The sequence below is a fragment of the Brettanomyces nanus genome, chromosome 4 (genome assembly GCF_011074865.1).
Source record: "Brettanomyces nanus chromosome 4, complete sequence".
In the NCBI taxonomy this organism is placed as follows: Eukaryota; Fungi; Ascomycota; class Pichiomycetes; order Pichiales; family Pichiaceae; genus Brettanomyces; species Brettanomyces nanus.
Genome location: NC_052377.1, coordinates 548,532 through 566,609, shown reverse-complemented (window position 1 = coordinate 566,609; position 18,078 = coordinate 548,532). Strand labels below are relative to the sequence as shown.

General features: G+C 40.9%; 8 protein-coding genes across 8 annotated transcripts; 5 read left to right on the top strand and 3 right to left on the bottom strand.

Annotated features, from left to right (window-relative positions):
* Window positions 1–89: 89 nt before the first annotated feature.
* Window positions 90–1,886, top strand: FOA43_003492 (uncharacterized protein; the record flags this gene model as incomplete). The annotated part of the gene is made up of 1 exon (XM_038923743.1): window positions 90–1,886. One exon carries the CDS (start codon window positions 90–92, stop codon window positions 1,884–1,886), a length of 1,797 nt encoding a protein of 598 aa, XP_038779671.1.
* Window positions 1,887–1,893: 7 nt separating this feature from the next.
* On the bottom strand, window positions 1,894–3,849 carry FOA43_003491 (uncharacterized protein; the record flags this gene model as incomplete). The annotated part of the gene is made up of 1 exon (XM_038923742.1): window positions 1,894–3,849. The coding sequence occupies one exon, from the start codon at window positions 3,847–3,849 to the stop codon at window positions 1,894–1,896; it is 1,956 nt and encodes a 651-aa protein (XP_038779670.1).
* Window positions 3,850–4,097: 248 nt separating this feature from the next.
* Window positions 4,098–5,399, top strand: FOA43_003490 (uncharacterized protein; the record flags this gene model as incomplete). Its single annotated transcript, XM_038923741.1, has 1 exon — window positions 4,098–5,399. The coding sequence occupies one exon, from the start codon at window positions 4,098–4,100 to the stop codon at window positions 5,397–5,399; it is 1,302 nt and encodes a 433-aa protein (XP_038779669.1).
* A 44-nt stretch (window positions 5,400–5,443) lies between these two features.
* FOA43_003489 (uncharacterized protein) lies at window positions 5,444–6,199 on the bottom strand (the record flags this gene model as incomplete). Its single annotated transcript, XM_038923740.1, has 1 exon — window positions 5,444–6,199. The coding sequence occupies one exon, from the start codon at window positions 6,197–6,199 to the stop codon at window positions 5,444–5,446; it is 756 nt and encodes a 251-aa protein (XP_038779668.1).
* Window positions 6,200–7,802: 1,603 nt separating this feature from the next.
* Window positions 7,803–8,852, bottom strand: FOA43_003488 (uncharacterized protein; the record flags this gene model as incomplete). The annotated part of the gene is made up of 1 exon (XM_038923739.1): window positions 7,803–8,852. The coding sequence occupies one exon, from the start codon at window positions 8,850–8,852 to the stop codon at window positions 7,803–7,805; it is 1,050 nt and encodes a 349-aa protein (XP_038779667.1).
* Window positions 8,853–9,124: 272 nt separating this feature from the next.
* FOA43_003487 (uncharacterized protein) lies at window positions 9,125–10,696 on the top strand (the record flags this gene model as incomplete). Its single annotated transcript, XM_038923738.1, has 1 exon — window positions 9,125–10,696. The coding sequence occupies one exon, from the start codon at window positions 9,125–9,127 to the stop codon at window positions 10,694–10,696; it is 1,572 nt and encodes a 523-aa protein (XP_038779666.1).
* A 2,332-nt stretch (window positions 10,697–13,028) lies between these two features.
* On the top strand, window positions 13,029–14,948 carry FOA43_003486 (uncharacterized protein; the record flags this gene model as incomplete). The annotated part of the gene is made up of 2 exons (XM_038923737.1): window positions 13,029–13,035; window positions 13,102–14,948. The coding sequence occupies 2 exons, from the start codon at window positions 13,029–13,031 to the stop codon at window positions 14,946–14,948; spliced, it is 1,854 nt and encodes a 617-aa protein (XP_038779665.1).
* Window positions 14,949–15,415: 467 nt separating this feature from the next.
* FOA43_003485 (uncharacterized protein) lies at window positions 15,416–17,555 on the top strand (the record flags this gene model as incomplete). Its single annotated transcript, XM_038923736.1, has 2 exons — window positions 15,416–16,190; window positions 16,213–17,555. The coding sequence occupies 2 exons, from the start codon at window positions 15,416–15,418 to the stop codon at window positions 17,553–17,555; spliced, it is 2,118 nt and encodes a 705-aa protein (XP_038779664.1).
* Between the last annotated feature and the right edge of the window lie 523 nt (window positions 17,556–18,078).

Below are 18,078 nucleotides of genomic sequence, written 5' to 3'. Positions count from 1 at the left end.
GCAAACTTATGGGGCTTAAAAATTATTTTATATAGACGGTTCTTCATTAATATTCTTCACCTTTCTTTCTATTAACATATTGATCCAGCATGGCGTACGGTAGAAGAAGACGACAAAATCAGGCACAGGGTAGTGAAGATGTTCAGGGTCCTAGTAGTGCACTTAGTGCCTTTCTTAGAGAGCAAGGTATTAATGCTGATAGTGTTAGATTGAGATATGAGGATAATGTTCGTAGAGAGCAAGAAATGATCGAGAGGCAGCAGCAATTGGAGCAGGAGCAACAAGAGCAGGAGCAACAAGGGCAGGAAGAGCAAGGACAGTCTGGAAATATTCTTAACGACAATCTTACTGATATCGGCGAAGCCAGCGGATTAGATTCGGATGAAGAGGTTTATGAGGGCGATGACAAAAATGATACTGAAGTTGCTTTGATAAAGGAAAGAGCCCGAGCCAAGCGAAGAAGAGTTGATGGAAATGATGCTGCTGGTTTCAATGCAGATCATGGCGTAGGGAAAAACTACTGTATTGAGTGTGATAAGGAGTTTGCGATCTCGGTATATTCGAAGAAAATGGAGAAGTACGGCCGTGTTGGCTATCTTTGTCCGTCATGTACAAAGATTGCAATTCGAAGAGAGAGATTGGCCAAGAGAAATGAGATTGAAGCTCGGAAGAAAAGAAAGAAAATAGCTGCGGCGTTGCTTGATAAGCAAGCTTTTAGACTTCCATCGCTGCAGGATTTTTGCATTAAGATCATTACCGAGAACATCAATGATGTTGATCTTCTTGGTGACATTGGTGTTAATAATAGAAAGAAAATTAGTCGGATCTTGGCAAAGAAGCGGTCACTCGATAGTAAAACAATGCGATTGTTTCTTGAACCATCTCTGAGGGAACTTGAGTTTTGGGATTGCTCAAAGATTGATAAGGCTGCTCTTGGTCAGATTCCGGCAATTTGTCCCAAATTAGAATCGCTCACTTTGAACATGTGTGGTCATCTTCACAAGGATAATATGCTTTACTATGGAGAAAAGCTTACCAACTTACGGTATCTCGATTTGAACGGACCCTTCCTTATTAACGATCAAATTTGGCAGGATTTTTTCGATAGTAAAGTGGGTAAGAATTTGACAGCTTTCCATCTAAGAAACACTCATCGGTTCACATCCGACTCATTGGTTACGTTATTGGACAATATTGGGGACCAGTTAGAGGAGTTGACGTTGAGCAGGCTTGATGGATTGGATTCTAAAGGCGTATACGATCTGTTACCTCATTATCTGCATAGCATCAAATACTTGGAGATATCGTATCCACATAAAGAGGAACTTATTGATGATGATATGATTGTGAATTTGATGGCCAATAATGGTGAGCATTTGGAGACGCTCATCCTTGAGGGTTGTTCATACTTGACTGATCAATTCTTAGTGTCTGGACTGAAGCCCTTTTGCCCAAATTTAACGAAGCTTTCCCTAAAACTTTTGGATCAAATTACAGATAATGGAGTAACGCAGTTATTTACTGATTGGAATATCAATGGAGGATTGATGGATCTTGATCTTACCAGATGCATTTCTCTCACTGACAACTCTATTTATAAGGCTCTTGAACACTGCTCTCAAACTCTTGTACAACTCAAGTTGAATTCAGTGAAGGGTTTGACAAAAAAAGTATTTCTTCGACTCTCAAGGAATATCCGATTTCCTCTATTGACGTCGATGGATTTAGGATTTGTCAGAAGTGTTGACGATTCTGTCTTGGCCATATTGTCCCGTATCGCGCCTAAGCTATCTATATTGGAAATATATGGAAACAGCAGGTGCTCTGATAAGGCGATAGTTAGAGGGGATCTTAGAATTATAGGTCGCGAGACTGACAGTATATAATGACTTACTATTCTACAGGATGAATATATTCCACAGGGGTATTTGCTCTTTCCACATTACTGAATTCAGGGAGAGCCGGCACTCCTATTTCACTTAGTCTCAAAGTGTAATCAATGGTGTTGTTGATTCGAGGTCTTCCATCCCGTTTTCCAGAAGGGTGACCGTTTTCCACTTGAAGTCTCTTATTAGTTAGTTCCTCGTTGCGATCAGTGGAGAGTCGTGATTTGAGAAAGTGCTTCATCGCCGTTGATGATTCAACATCTGTCTCTAAGTAATGGCGCACGATTTCACGAGATGTCCCTATGAGCTCTGCTTTAGACGAGTTCTTAAACGCAAAGTCGTTGTAAGCAGATATCAAGTAGTTGACCTCAGCAATTGGCATCTGTGCAAAATATTTGATATAGTTGACAATGTTCGAAAGATTCTTCTTATTCCTCTGGCATAATTCGAATTTAAAGAAGAAATACCAGTACGGTATAGATGATTTGACAAGATCCTCTTTAAAGAGTGAGATTAGAAGTTGCCTGGTTTTCTTTATTAGGTGCCTTTCTAGCCAAAACACTTTTCCTGCTTCCACTATGAGCTGAGACACGTTTTTGAAGTTTAGTAGTCTATAAAGAGCTTGAAAATGCGTTGACTTGATAATTGATCCACCTAAAGAAGTGATTTTTCTGGGATTTCTCACGATATCGTAATGATCCTGAATGTAAATTTTCACAGTCGTCAATGCATCCTTCACAACTGAATCTTTGTCCTTGTTTTGTCTATATAGAAATTGAAAAGTCTCCGTAACAGGTCTACACTCGTATGGATATTCACTAACAAGGCTGAAGTATACCTCCTTAGCACCATCGAAATCGTGCAGAGTCTCTTCATAAAATTTAGCAAACATATATCTTATGTTGGTAAACTCTTTGGGGACGAACGTATCGCAGGCTCTATTAAAAAGGTAGACAATCCTATCGTTATCATGGGTCTCTGCAATCAGAAATTTGAGATATCTAATCCATATAGATTGATACGAACATGTCGGTATGAGACATCTCTCATACAACGATATTATTTGAGCAACATCGCCCTGTGTCTCTTCATAGTCAAGATACGTATTCCAGGCATCTAGATCTTCATCCGTCACGGGTGTGGCATCAAACTCTATGCGGTCGATCTTACTCTCATACTCCCACCGACTGTTAGTTCCCTTCTCGGTCTCTACAAATACACGGTAAAAATAGTCCTGGAGAAGTAAACTGGCACTCTTGTCATTTAACTGGTCCCAGTTCTCGATGCTCTTAAGTTTCAAGGATTGCATAGAGCTTATGAGAGTAGTATCTTCGTGAGAAATAAGATGCTGTTCTGGTATTAGATCTTTTATAGTGAAACTGTCACGCAAACTGCTGAATGCTTCAAAGTAGCGTGCATATTGATGCAGTGGTATCCTAATAATCGTCAAATATAGGTCAATATATGCATTGGAGTTCTTCCCTGAATGCTTTTCCTCCCACTCAAGATACAAGTCCCAAAAAGGATCAGACATATACTGTCTTCCAACATGATGAGATGCTTCTTCAAACAATTTTTTCACCTCCGAATCAATCTTGAGCTTGTTGGCAACCACAATATTGATATAATCGATCCAGAGATCGATGCACTGAGGGAAGCTTAACACAGCCCTCTCTAGAATAAGTGCCGAACTCTCAAGGCCGTTTAGAGCATATTCAACAGTGACATAGCGTTTCCAATAAGATGTTAAGTAAGGGAACTTGTTGAGAATTCTATCAAAATCGAAGTGGGCACGCTGCTGCAATGGTTCGGATTGTTTGATTTCGTCTGTATTTATATCCACAATGTCCTCAATATAGTCTAATAGACGGGAGCTGATAACAAGATTATCAGGATCTGCTAATGACTCACTCCGAATCTGCAACCATTCAGGGTATTTCACCTTTTCTGTGGACAGCGCCATTTGAGATTAGAGAATTGAATGAATAAGATATTTGTCCAAGTACATCCTTTATTTTACTGATAAAGTCTAGATAGAGGTGAAAATATTTCTATTGACAAGTCGATCGACTTTGTCGATGATTTGAAAATGCTAAATGCGACCCCTTTTTCATCTCTCTGTCGTGGAGGTGGCGAAAAAACGACAGGATAGTTTGATCCGAAAACACCTTCAGTATTGAAAGTCAATTGATTTGACTATTTAACTTGACTATGAAGGTGATCTTTAAAGATTTTAAAAAAGAGAAGATTCCTATCGATATCGATTCCGAAGACACCATTTTCTCTGGCAAGGAGAAACTTGCGTCTGTGAAGCAATGCGAACCGGAGCAGTTGAAGTTTGTGTATTCAGGAAAGATTCTTAAGGATGATAAGACCTTTGATAGTTTTAAGGTGAAGGAAGATGATCAGATAATTTTTATGATTTCCAAAGCCAAGAAAGTTAAGAAGGAAGATTCTAGAGAGGGCAATGAGGCAGAGCAGACCAGCAAGTCGAAGGAGGGGATGGCTACTTCTGCTACTGAAGGTACTCCTATAGCTGCCGCTGCCGCTGCTGAGACGCCTGCTGCCACAGAAGTATCTGTAACTTCAGACGCGCCTATTGCTACTGGCTCTACAGACACTGCTGAAGTTAATACGAGCACTGAAGAATTTGATGCCTCAACTTTTGCCGTTGGACGAGCACGCGAAGCGGCATTGCAAAACATTGTTGCCATGGGTTTTGAAAGAGAGCAAGTTGAGAGAGCACTGACTGCTGCATTTAATAATCCTGATAGAGCGGTGGAGTACCTTTTGAATGGACTACCGGAGATTCATTCTCAGAGCAACCCTACCGCTGTGCCAGCTGCTGAGTCAACTGTTACCGAAATTGGTAACTCAGAAGGAGTTCAAAAGGCAACTGACGACTCCAAGTCCTCTGAAGCTGCTGCATTATCGGTGGCCCCATCGGCATCGGGTGTGGCTTCTAATACGACTGCTGCTCCTGCTGCTACTGCTGCTATTACTACTGCCGCCACTACTGCTGCTACTACGGCTGCTATTTCGTTACCCACTTCTACCCCTAATCCCAACAACTTGTTTGAGCAGGCAGCAGCTCAACAATCTGGCGAAACCCAGCAAAGTGGGGACTATATCTCGTCACTAAGAGAGCTTTTACAGCAGCAGCCAGAGATGGCAGAGGCTGTACTCCAGCAGTTAGCAGCATCTAATCCACAGCTAGCCCAGGTGATCCGTACAAACCCAGAGGCATTTATGAGGTATCTTACAGATGGTGATCAATCAGCATTAGGAGAAGCTTTGGGAATACCTAGAGAGTACTTGGAAGGTGCTGAGGGAGCAGAAGATGAATCAGGAGATAATGCTACTCGTATTGAAATTACACCAGAGGAGAATGAGGCCATAAGTAGACTCTGTGAGCTTGGCTTCGACAGAAACTTAGTTGTACAGGTGTATTTTGCGTGTGATAAAAACGAGGAGATGGCTGCAAACTTGTTGTTCAGCGAGCACGCAGATTAGTATGTTTCTGTAAGTATATGAGTATAAGTGTGATATGAGTATCTTTAGAACAATTTCTGAAAGTCTGAAACGACATTATACCTGGCTCTTTCGTCTGCTGATGGTTGACTATTGCCTGGTCTCGTTACTATGTAACTGCTCAGACCTGCATTGATGGCTGACTTCACTTCATTTGGGTCATCACTGAGAAAGAGAATTGACGATGGATCATCTTGATATTCCAGTCGCTGAATGATCTTCTTATAGCTTTCTGTCTCTTTTTTGTTCCCTATATTCACCGTATCAAAATAGCCACTAATGAGGCCGTTGAGATCCGCACGTGACACCTCTTTAGAAGAACTGACGATCTTCACGTTACTAAATAGAAGTTTTTGTGCCCTGACACTACCTGAAGAATATATGAATATACCATTGGGAAGAAATGCAGACCAGTACTTCATAGCCTCTATGGCATCTTCATAAAGTGGTGCCAGGATCTCTCCTGAGTTGTAACCGCGCTCCCATATGTATCCTTGAAGTGTCTTGAGAGTCGTATCTTTTATATCACTAGAGACCAAATGTTTGATGTACTCGAGCAATGTAATTTCTGCTGTTCTATATTGTTCTGGAAACTTTAGTAGAACGTCTAAAATTTGCTGATCTTCTGGAGAGCCAGATTCATCAGTGAGTGGATATTGGTATATGGAAAGATATGAGGAAATGTTTTCTAAGAAGTAGGGATATAGTTGTTCTTTGACAAACGATATCGGACAGATGGTACCCTCAATATCGAGTACTACCTTCTTATAAGGAAGAGACATATTCGGGAACGTGATCAGGACAGTAACCTAAGGAATTGGTGTAGATATCTCTTTGATTAAGGAACGAAAACAAAAGCGACTCGCGGGCTCTAAAATGGGCCAATACGCGCTTTCCGAAGTATCATGAATACTTTCTACTCTTATCGAGACAGTTTGTTCTTTTCAAAACCTCAAGGACCACTTGTTCAACACTTACTTACGCTTCTTGCCTAAGCAGATGACCAGTTGTCACTTGATCAACAATTAAGTTTCTCTTACACTATCACATCTAATAGCTTTTGCCATATCTTATCAGTGTCTTCCTTCTGATAAACAGTGGGCCACAATGGATCCCCTTCAGGATACTAGAGCAGTATTACAGGATGAAGCATATCAACAGAATCTGCAACATCCGGATCATCCAGACACATGGACTATCATCCAAACAGGAAGAAGAGACTCGAGTTCTGACAATTTTGTTCTTGACCCGGCTCTTCAACTTGAATTAGAAGACTATTCAGCAGAGGAGGTCAAAGATGATGAAGTTCAACAACTACAGCAACTACAACAATTACAGCAACTACAACAATTACAGCAGCTACAACAGCTACAGCAGGTGCAGAGTTCGCAGCGGCAGCAGCAGTCCCATGAGTCCGAACAGGAACAGCCGTCCCACACTTCTTCTCAGATGCAATCGCTCCCAATAGAATCTGCATCTTCCGGCAGTAATACTGCACGGGCAAGGGATATGCTGCCTGACAATATCACAGCTTTCCCTACTTCAACTTGTAGCAGGTGCAAACAAATATTCGCACAGATGGGTGTAAAACCGTTTAGGCTATGCAGTCATTGTCGAGCGCTGCAAAGACAAAGATCACGCCGGTGGCAGATACAAACCCAAATGAAAGAGGGAGTTTGTCGGCGTTGTGGAACGAAAATATCTGTTAAGGTAAGTAGATATGTGCTTTGCGAACATTGCCGTATGTCTTTACGAACAAGGAAAGTAAGAAGAGCAGCATTAGGTAAATGCATACACTGCTCTGGCCCAAATGATGAGGACTCTGGTAAGTATAAAGTATGCAAGCGTTGCAGGGAAAAAGATAGACTTAGAAGAGTTCGATTAGAGAAAATGGGCTGTTGTAATCGATGTGCTCGGTCATTGTCTGAGGAGGATAATAAGCACAAGATTTGTAAAAGGTGCAGGTCGAAGGAAAAAAACAGGACGAGTTCTTCAGGTGTCCATCAAGCCGAATCTGATCAGTTTGTTTCTGTGCCTATCTCTGAAAAGAGTGCAAATAAAGATAAATTTGGAGATGCTGAAACGGCGGCAGCCATGGCTCTAATGTTGGACGATGATCTAATTATGCCAACTATGAATTAGAACCTGCCTTGGAACGGTTTTTTCTAAGGAAATTTTTAGATGGATTACATAGTTCAGCTCACCCTGCAGTCTAGTAATCAATTACAAAATTGGATGGAAAATGCATATGATACTATGTTTATTTCTAGTCCAGATAAGCTGCGCGTCAAGTCCAATCGAATCATTCATCTCAATAATCTCAGATTTAGTTCTGACACCAATATCCAGCCGATATGTGCTAAAAGAATATCAAACTACCTAAATTTATTCTTCTTCTTCTTTCTCTCCTATATCCTCGTATCCTGTAAAGAAACTTTTAGCTTTCTCCCATTTATTACGATCTTTGGCTCTCCATTTTCTCTCTCTGTCGGCCTTGTACACCTTCTTCTTTCGGCCTTTTATTTTTCTTTCGTGACCCTTTTTGCGTCTTCTTCTTCTCCTGTTGTCATTGGAGATTTTGGTACCTCCAAACAAGTCATCGAGATCGTCGTTATTCTCGGAATTCTCAGGAGAATCGGAGTCATCATCAAAGTCATCCAATTGCTTCTCCGTCTGTTCTTGCAATAATTCTTTATCAAATTTCAATGAGAGCGCAATATTAGTACTTGCAAGATGCACATCCTGCACAGGCAAGGGAGTTGATAAAACTCTCTCAGTAGTTATTGTTGTAAAGTCGTCGTAGTAATTTTCTACCTTTTTCGGGGCAAACTGTCTGAATTCTGATACCTCGTCAAATGTTTTCTCCTCCAAAGGAATTGCATCCTTTTGCCGAATTTTGCGTGACGATGCCAAAATTGTAGTGGTGTCATTTATATCTTTGTTATGTTCATTATTTTGTATTTGATGTTCCCTTAGTTCATTCTTTGGTGGCTTGATTGCCGGTGTAATCGTGGCATTTGAATACTTCCGGGACTGATTATATTCTTTTATGGCAACTTTTCTTGCCATGCTCTCGGCTTTCCAATAATCTGCAGTAGATCCTCTTGCAATTGTTTTAGGGTCATTTTCATGAGGCTGCTTGAAGAAGGTATACCGAGTATTGTTTTGTAATTCAGAGACCATGCATAAGCAGGTTCCTAAATAGTGATCTCTTGCCTGCAGAAAGTTTCCAAAGGCACAGTTGTCTACTAAACATTTTAAAACTTGGTCTCTTTTAGCGCAGATACTTTGGAAGTCTCGGTGGCTAGACGCAGTAGCGTGCGCAACCTGGTTAACACAGCCAAGGAGGGCTCCGGGAACGGAAAAATGGCTATTGCCAGCCGTAGTCGCAGAAACTATGGCGACTGTAACTAAAAGTATAAATGGTATCTTCATGGAAAGTTTGGAGGGGTTCAGAAGAATAAGAAAATTAACATAGAGACGCATAGTCCTGTTTTCTTGTTTTACTTTTTTGTATTTGGTTCCGCGCTTAATCTGGACATAAATAGGAGCTGCAGATTCTATTAAGGCTCGATCGAATTGATAGCGATTTGCATGAGACTCGGATATTTCGGTATGTTTGCTTTCTACCTGCTGGCACCAATTTTTGGCTAAGATTGGTGTCTTATTTTCTTTTATCTTTTTGATCATTTTTTTTCATCCTCAACATGGATACAGCTGCTAGCTCAGCCGACTATAATATTGCTGAGAAAAGGCACAGTGGCCATGATCATTTCGCCAACGTTAAATACGGTTATATAGTACTTTTCCTATCATTCGCGTACATAGTATACAGAGAATTGGCTTTGGTCTACTACGGCAGAGCATGGCGTCGTTCTGGGCGGTCCACGTCCAAAATTGGCTTGGTTGATGTACCCATGGTTTATTATGTCACTTTTCTTTCCTTGGCAGTGGTGATATTGTCTTTTTTTAACCTGAACCTCGACAACTTTGTGATTCACATAAAGCGCTGGGGTCGTATTGCTTATTCTCTTACACCGCTAGATATTTTCCTCAGCATTCGTCCATCTCCTTTTCGCTTGGATAACTATTTGTCTACGCTCAAGCTTCACATCTGGACTTCTAGAGTGATTTTAATTCTATGTCTTGCTCACAGTGTGGGCTTTCTTTGGCTATGGGGATCTGCAGAGTTGTATAAAGCATTGAGATTGGTCAACTTTGTTGGAGTAGTAATTTCTGTGCTTGTCCTTGGTCTTTTCATCATCAATTGGGGACATATTAGACGTAGAGTGTACCGATGGTTTTATTTCTTCCATAATGTCACTGCTTACGCATTGATAGTCGCCATTGCATATCATGCAAGACCGAAAGTTTGGCCTATCGCCTTCATAGATGCTGTGTTGATTGTGTATCAACTCGTGGTGAAGTTTAGAAGCATGCAAACTATTCAGATCTCGGATGTATTGTGTCGCGAAGGTTCAGATCTCAAATTGGTGAAGATTCCGGGACCCTTATCTCCAGAAGTTTATTTATCAGGTAGCCATTGTCGCCTAGGTGAATCTAGGACGAGCGCCTACTTCTGGATGTTTCCATCACACCCTTACACTTTAACAGGTGTTGTCGATACTGGAGATGGTTCGATGAACCTAGTGGTCAAGGAGCAAAAATTTCAAATTGTTCCTCTCAAGGAATATACGTTGCAACCTTATTTTCCGTCAGCATTGGGCCCCAATTTCTTTCACACGGCAGAGAATATCAACATTGTATGCGGTGGTTCCGGTATCTCATATGGTATTCCCATATTTGAGTACTTTAAGAAAAAGAAACAGGATGGTTCCAGCGATATTAAGTTGAAATTTGTATGGATTACACCGAAAAGAAATGATATTTTCGTGTTGGAGGAATTGGGAATAACAGGAGTAGATGTCTACGTAACAGATCCTGCAGATTCGGAAGAAGGTGAAAACTACGAATTGGAGTCTCTGCAGAATGTAGGAGGAGGAGAAGAACAAGAACAAGAGGAACGGGAAGGAAAAATTGATCCATTTGCAGATCCCAACACTGATCAGTCCTCTACTAATACTGAATTCCTCACTAACACTATTCATTCTTCTGGAAGACCCAACTTGGTAAACAGTTTGGCAAATAATATGGGTGCCACCATCGACTATGCCAATAATTGGGTCATTGCGTGTGGACCGGAGGGATTGATAGAAGAATGCAGAGTCCTAGCTAAGGCGCACAACAGTCGATTCTTTTCCGAAGAATATGATGTATAGAACAGGTGGGCATATAATGCGGGTGTCAGCGGCCCAAACGGGGTTATTTAGAAGGTTGAATAGCCGTCTTGCAGATATTGAGAGTGACTGACGTCTTAATCAATTTCTAACCGGACTTCCGAATGTTTAATACAGCAATGCGGCTTAAACATATGCAAGTCTACTGAATTTGCCATAAAGTCATCGTGAGTTTAGTGATGCGTCCAACGAGCTTCTAGAATTTGTGTATCGCAATGCCGCATCGTAAAAAGGCAAGAAGTGGAAAAAGTGCGAAAAATCTCTCCTCATTTGATGAAAATTTTGTGCATTAAGAGGGGAAGGAAGTTTTGTGTAGACTAGTATCTCCATACGGCTGCCTAATGTCCAATCAAAGAAATGTGTACGCACCGGTATACGCACCGCTTCAGCATTGATGCATATGGAATAGGGGTTACTAATTAACAATTTTTTCGAGATGGAACCTTTTTTATTTTTTTGTGTTCTCTTTCCTTTTATTTTGTCCAAGTGCGGAATACGCAAAATCAAAATATGTCGGGTCGATGATCAAGACATTAAGCTCTCCCAAAATAGAAATTATACATTTCCGGATGATTTAGCGCATTAAAGAGGTCATTCTAGTTACATATATTCTTTGCAGAAAGTGTGATAACGTATACAAAAACACAATAACTTTCATTTAAGGCCACTAAACGAATTCAGGGTTATGCATGAAAAGGAAAATTAACTTGCACAACGTATTCGGAGTTCTTCGTATTCCCATTCTGTTAAATTGTCGGACAAAAAGCACCTTCTGCTTTTTATTCTTTATCTTTTATTTTTTGTCTTTGAATATTGAGCTTTACTATAGTCTAGCCGTTTTTTGTTGGCAAAAATGTTGTAGGTTGCTTTCCGATTGAGGTTCAAGATAGCGGTGAAGTTCCAGATAACATGTATTTCATATCTATCGAAGGCTGAGTAATGACTGTGAACGGTCTTCGCTTTCCTCCCCTTAAAAAAGTAATTTGGAGGTTTTACAGGAATTATATGACCGGCCTTCAGCCGTATATTTAGTAGGGGTCCTCGCAGGAACACCTACCCCATTAGATGTGTCAGGCAGTGAGCTGCGCCACTGCGAAGTTCTACGTATACGCCCGATTCTGTGAGTAAGATCAATCGAAACTATGGTACGTATGTATATGTGTGTCCGGCTCTACGTATTATGCATGGAGTGGATGAAAACGGTATAAACTAGCTTAGAGGTCGATTCATTAGTGAAAAATGCCAGGAAATTTAAAGAAAGTCTGGCCATCAAAACGGCGTGCGTTTACCAACCCTTACCAGATAGCACTGACACAATTCTAAAATGTTTCCTCAACAATAGTTCTGAGTTATTTTCCTAAAGTGCGGCATTAGTCGCGGTGCATTCATTCTGTCCGTCAACTTCCAAGTAGTTTGTTTGACTTGTAAAGTTTTATACCTAAGTTCCGACCAAAACTCCGATTTGAACAAAAATTAAGAGGCGTTGCATAAAGGGGGAAACACGAATAGTAAGAGAAGGGGGAGAAGAAAGAGTCAGCATGACACATTAAGCTGTCTTTAAAAGAGGAGACTCCAATAAACAAGGAAAAATAAAAAATAAGAAAAAGAGTCAATAAGCGACTAGAATGCTGCAAGTTGCTTGACATTGCAGATAATTTTTCTGAGAGTAAAGGTTTCATTCAACAGGTATTCTCTTGTCTCAATGAAATTGTAGTTTTCGTTTGTCTGTCTGTCATCTGTATAAACATTGACTAAAACGCGGAATACTTGAATCATGCAGCTTGTTACAAATCCAGCCTGTTCAGCCGTTGATGGGAGTTGAGGAGCCTCAGATAATACATCCATGTGCAGCATAATATTTCCCTACGGAAGGCCTTTTCTCTTCTTGCATACAGTTTCTTTTTTCTGTTATCTCGTATTTCTTTTTGACCTTTTTTTTTCTCCCCATTCGTTTCTTTTTATCTTTATTCTGTTCGGTTCCTTCCTGCCTTGTGTGGCAATAACTTTCAGTGCATTTGTTTTTCCCCACTGACGTAAGTTGTCATCCTAAGGTTCTTTTTCTTTCGGCCGCCTCTCCCTCAGCTCGTGTATACATCTATATATATATATATGTATATATATGGTGACAGTGTACCGGCTGAGGGGAAGTATATATTTAAAAAGTCAATTTGTCAATATTCGTATTTGATTCTAATCAGAACGAACCTGTGTCTTTTTCCATTAACCGACAAAGCAGAACCTGGATCGATAAACAAGGACCGAATATCACTCAAGCCCAATATACTACTACTTTGAACCAGAATACCTTTTCAATATGTACAGTACTGAACAATCTAAAAAGGGTGCCTTTGAATTTAAAGATCCTTTTGCAGCAGACCAATTTGTAGTTTGCTGCATTCCGAAGGGTATTTGCTGCAGACCTAACTGTGATTTGGGAATCACGGACTATAGGAAACAGGATCTTAGGTTCTTCCAAACTTTGGAAGAAGCTAGACATCATAGCTTTATTCCTTGCAAGTATTGTTTTCCTGATATGCAGCCAGAAGCTCCTAACTTAAGCAATGGATCTCATGTCGCCATTGATTTGGATTTACTTGCCGCCACAGTTACAAGTGTTAACAAGGCCATCAACTTTATTCCTCCACTTCTTACCGAAGACTCTAAGAAGACGGATTTACTGCGTCAGTTTATCTGGCAATCCTCAAACCGAAAACTCAAACGCAAGTTACTCACAGGAATTCCTTACAAGACCTCATCAGCTTCGGCGTCTTTGGAGTTATCCTTTCAACCTCCTTCTCCTGATTCGATAAACTTAACTAAGAACGAATTTGATAGACTTAAGCTTATTGATTTGGCATTTCGTCATATAGCTCTGGCTGCTTCTTCAACGGTAGCTGAGGTGTCGAATTCTTTGAATTCGCAGAGTCCGGACAATAGCGGGGCCCATGATACCAGTGCTTCAACTAGCCCGAGTACTATTAGCCCAAACGAATCGGGAAGTAAAAAGCGTCGAAGAAGAGGAGGTGTTTTAGGCTTTAAAGAGCTCGCGGCTAAGTCCAATCTTTCACCATGGCATTTTCACCGTGTTTTCAAGAGTGTTACTGGCCTTACCCCTAAGAACTACGGTGATCGTTGTTGTGAGTGCATAAAGGAACAGGCCAAGAAACCAAGAAGCTCAAGGGTTATCCTCATAAATACCAGAGTTGCCAATCCTACTCTGGCGAATGAAGAAGAGCATCATCAGCAGCAACAGCGGCAACAGCAGCAACAGCGGCAACAGCAACATTGCGACAATAAAAGTTTACAGAATTCTAGGGCCAGTTACGAATCGAACCTTCCGCGTTCATTGTCAACGCTTAGTACTTCATCTTCGTCGATTAAGTCATCACCTATATCTGTAGCCGCATCTGCAATTTCCACTTCTCCTACCACCATTACTACCGTCAGATCTCCGGTGTATCACTTAGATGATGTCGAGTTGCCTGCCAAAAAGAGAAGAAATCTCGACACTTTCTCACCTGCAGACGATTCTCTATCCTTGTCAGGAAGTGGTATGTATATGCCACTCCAATTTACTGACAACACATCGTCGATCTCCGGATTTCTTGATGAAAGTAATAACAGCTTGAAGAATCTTATATCATTGATTCATCAGGTTGATGTGCCCGAATTACCCGCAAATACTGATTTATTGGACCAACAGCAGTTACAATCAGGCAACCATCAACAGCGGCAACTACAGGATGTGGATTTTGTGAATCAGGAATTGATGCCTTCTTCTTCTTTTCCAGGTCCTCTGTCGCATCAAATCACCACTGATGTGAATATATGGGATACCAGAGCAGACACGCCCGACTTTGATATTTTACAACGCAGTGATTCTAGATTTATGGACGATTCGATGAGCCATTACACCACTCTGCCTTCGTTTGGTGAAGATGCTGTTGCTAGTGGCATTCTTGATCAATTACAGCAGCAGTCTCAATACAAACAACAAAGAAGTATAGATGGTAGTTCAAATGGCTTTTACTTTGCTCCATCTCAGAACGATAAGTCGTCAAGTTTTATCAGTCCTCTACAGCTTGATTCGATCAATGGCAGTTCTAACTTTGCTGAACTTCTGGCTGTTGCCCCTCAAGCGGATATTGCAGGTGCGCTTCCTTCCGAAAGAGTTTACCCGCTGATATCTCAGCAGTCGCAGTGGCAACAACCACAACAATATCAGCAGCAGTAGAAGTCGCAAAGAATACATCATCACGACGCCGCAAAGCCATCGCAGCAGCCCCCATCTGAAAGTTGCATGTTATTTATGATTACAGTTACATAAACAATATAGCTTTTGCTTTTCATTTCTCTATCTACGTGGTTATATATCTTATTTGGGTAAAAATATAAATGGTTATGTTGAATGATAGCCTGCAGTTGTAGTCTAAATCATGATTTGTATGTTGTACATAACTAAAATGGCAGATGGAGACAAATGAAAATTTAAATTTTTAGGCATCTATTTAAGAATTCGAATAGTACAGTTATCAAAATTTGTGTAATTCAAATCAAAGACAACAAAACATGGTGTTCATTGATCTTTGAGAGTATTAATTAGAAACGCACATACACATATTGAACTTTGTTTTTACCTTGTGATTTTTACTTAATTCGTCTTAGATACAAAAAATCTCAAGAAGCTGACTAACTACAGGCATGGCAACGTCTTCACCTAATAAAGAGAAAATCAATGCTTCGGTACCGAAACCGACACATTCAATACTGAGAAAGACTAACGGAGGCGTGATTGATCATTTAGCCCTTTCCGAGTCGTTGGGTTATCACATTTTCAGAAAAAGTAAGCGCAGAACGTGGAGTATTACAGAAGATAACATTCTAAAGGATGCAGTGATCGATTCCTTCTTGGAAAATGAGCATTTGGAAAAATATAACAAAGAAGATATTAAAGTTGAGAAGATAAACTGGTCTCGGATAAGCTCGAAGTTACCTTCGAGAAAGCCCAAGGAGTGCAGAAAGAGGTGGACGTCATCACTGAATCCTTGTCTACGAAAGGGTAAATGGACGTCAGGAGAAGATGCACAGCTTATTACAGCATACAAGCAGTATGGATCATCATGGCAGAAGGTTGCTTCAGAGATTCACGGAAGAAACGAGGATCAGTGCGCTAAGAGGTATACTGAGGTGCTTAACACTAGTACAGAGGATAGGCTCAAGCAGTGGAATATGGATGAAGATCTCAAGTTGATTCATGGAGTAAGAAAGTACGGTACCAAGTGGAGGATGATCTCCAAAACAATTTCTGGACGTCCCAGCTTAACATGTCGTAATCGTTGGAGGAGAATAATGACAGATGTGGGTAGAAACAGTGCCAGTAAGGATATAATGAAGGCTGTGGGTGTGTTAGATAGTAAGGGAAATCCTCTCTTCACATTTGTTTCTGGTGATGGGAATACCGATTCTGACAAGAGAGGTGATGAGAAAGATGATGATAGAGATCAAAAAACGGAAAGCTGATCAGGATCAGAGTGAGGTAGCTTTTGAGGAAAAATCGGATCATACTGTAGGTTCTACCTCTGGCTTTACTCATGGTGTTTCGGTGTCAGGTTCTCCTTCCTATAATAGTCCTACATCGACATCCAGTTCTAGTTCGACTCCTGCCATGAATTTTATGGGCCATAGAATTACACAGCCATCGCGCTCGTACACGGAATGGCGGTTTGCGCTTATGAATCCACGAACTAATGAAGAGGTTTCCCAATTTTCTGGTCCGATTGCTACACAAGATCTTGCCCATCGACTAATTGAGCTAGCAAAGTACAATGGGGTCAGCCTTACCATTCATCAGCATATTCATCATCATTACTCACCTTCTTCACCAGTTTTAGATCCACAAGCATCTGTGACTCGGTTCTCTCATTTCAATTACTTGCCTCCTTTGACCGAAGTGCCGAAATTAACTTCTTCTTCTCCTGAAAATGTCGGATCTCCTAATTCTTCGCACAGAACTCCTGGTTCCGCAGCAGGTGAATCAAGTCTACTGAGATTGCTTAATACAGATAAGGCGGAATATCAAGGGACTGTCCATGATGGGAGCATGACGGAAGACGATCCTGAGTCCTCGGATCTTGTTCCTGAAAGACAGCAATTAGCATCGTCACAACAACAACAACAGCAACAACAGCAGCAAAAGCAAGGTCGGGAACAGGATCAAGTGTCAAGTGTTTTACCTGTTCTCCATCCTGCCCTCTCTTCTTCTCGGCAGATTTCTAAAGATTTACCAGATGTTGGTTTCCATCATACAAGGAGTAACTCTGCCAACGAAAAGGTTAATCCAATAAAATTTGGCAGAATTAACGGTCTGAAAGGCTACATTGATGGTGTAGACAGTGCAAACGGTGATGATGTTGACGAGGAAGTCGATTTCTGGGAGACTTTGCAATCGATTGCTCATCCGAAACCACAAAGTGGAAGACCAGTATCGCAGCATCATCCGTTGCATTATTTTGAAGCTGCCGAAAGTGGACCATTTTCTCCCAATGGCGTGAACAATCAAGCCGTAACGTCAGGAAATGCAAATGAGGGTACCGACGCTTCAAATGGTTCAACCAATCAAGGAAGGGACAATAATACTAGGGCTAAGGTGGGAACAATAGAGAACAAGTTTGGTGATCTATACTCGAATGAAGTCGAGGAGGAGGAGGAAATGGAAAGCTATGCTAATCAGTACGGAATGTATTACAACGTGTTTGCAAACAAGGGGGGTGCAGCGTCAAGCAAAGGTCCTGGAACCGATAATAGCAGCTTTGGATATGTGATGCCTTTCAATCCGTCCTAGTGTGTACAATAGAGTGTAATATTGGATATTATGAATAAAAAGAGCGCAGATATACATGTATATAGGGGTCAACTACTTTCTGATAAAGTAGGTTGATTGGCCCATCCAGTCAGTGGTTTTGTCAAACACGGTGTCGCCAAATTCCAGATACTTTTTTGCGTATTTATTAATATCTGGCTGAGAGATGAGGTCAATATTAGGTTGTATTCCAGTACTCTTCTTCACACCGGCAAGAAAGCCTGTAATCAAAGTAAAATCCACAGCTAGGTGTATGACTTTAGTAAGCTAATAGATGTTAGAAAGAGTATAAAAATGGAAGTAAATATGTAACTCACCGTTCCCATAGTATGAGATATTTTGAGAATGAATACTGATAAAATAGTAGCTAAGGGGTCTGGAGAAGTTAGAGAGATCTATGATTAGTATCTTTGTCATTCAATTAACGTCAAAATTCGAGCAAGCGAGATTTGGGTTACCATCCGTACACCAAACTTGTAAATGGTAGCAAAATTTTTTAACCCTT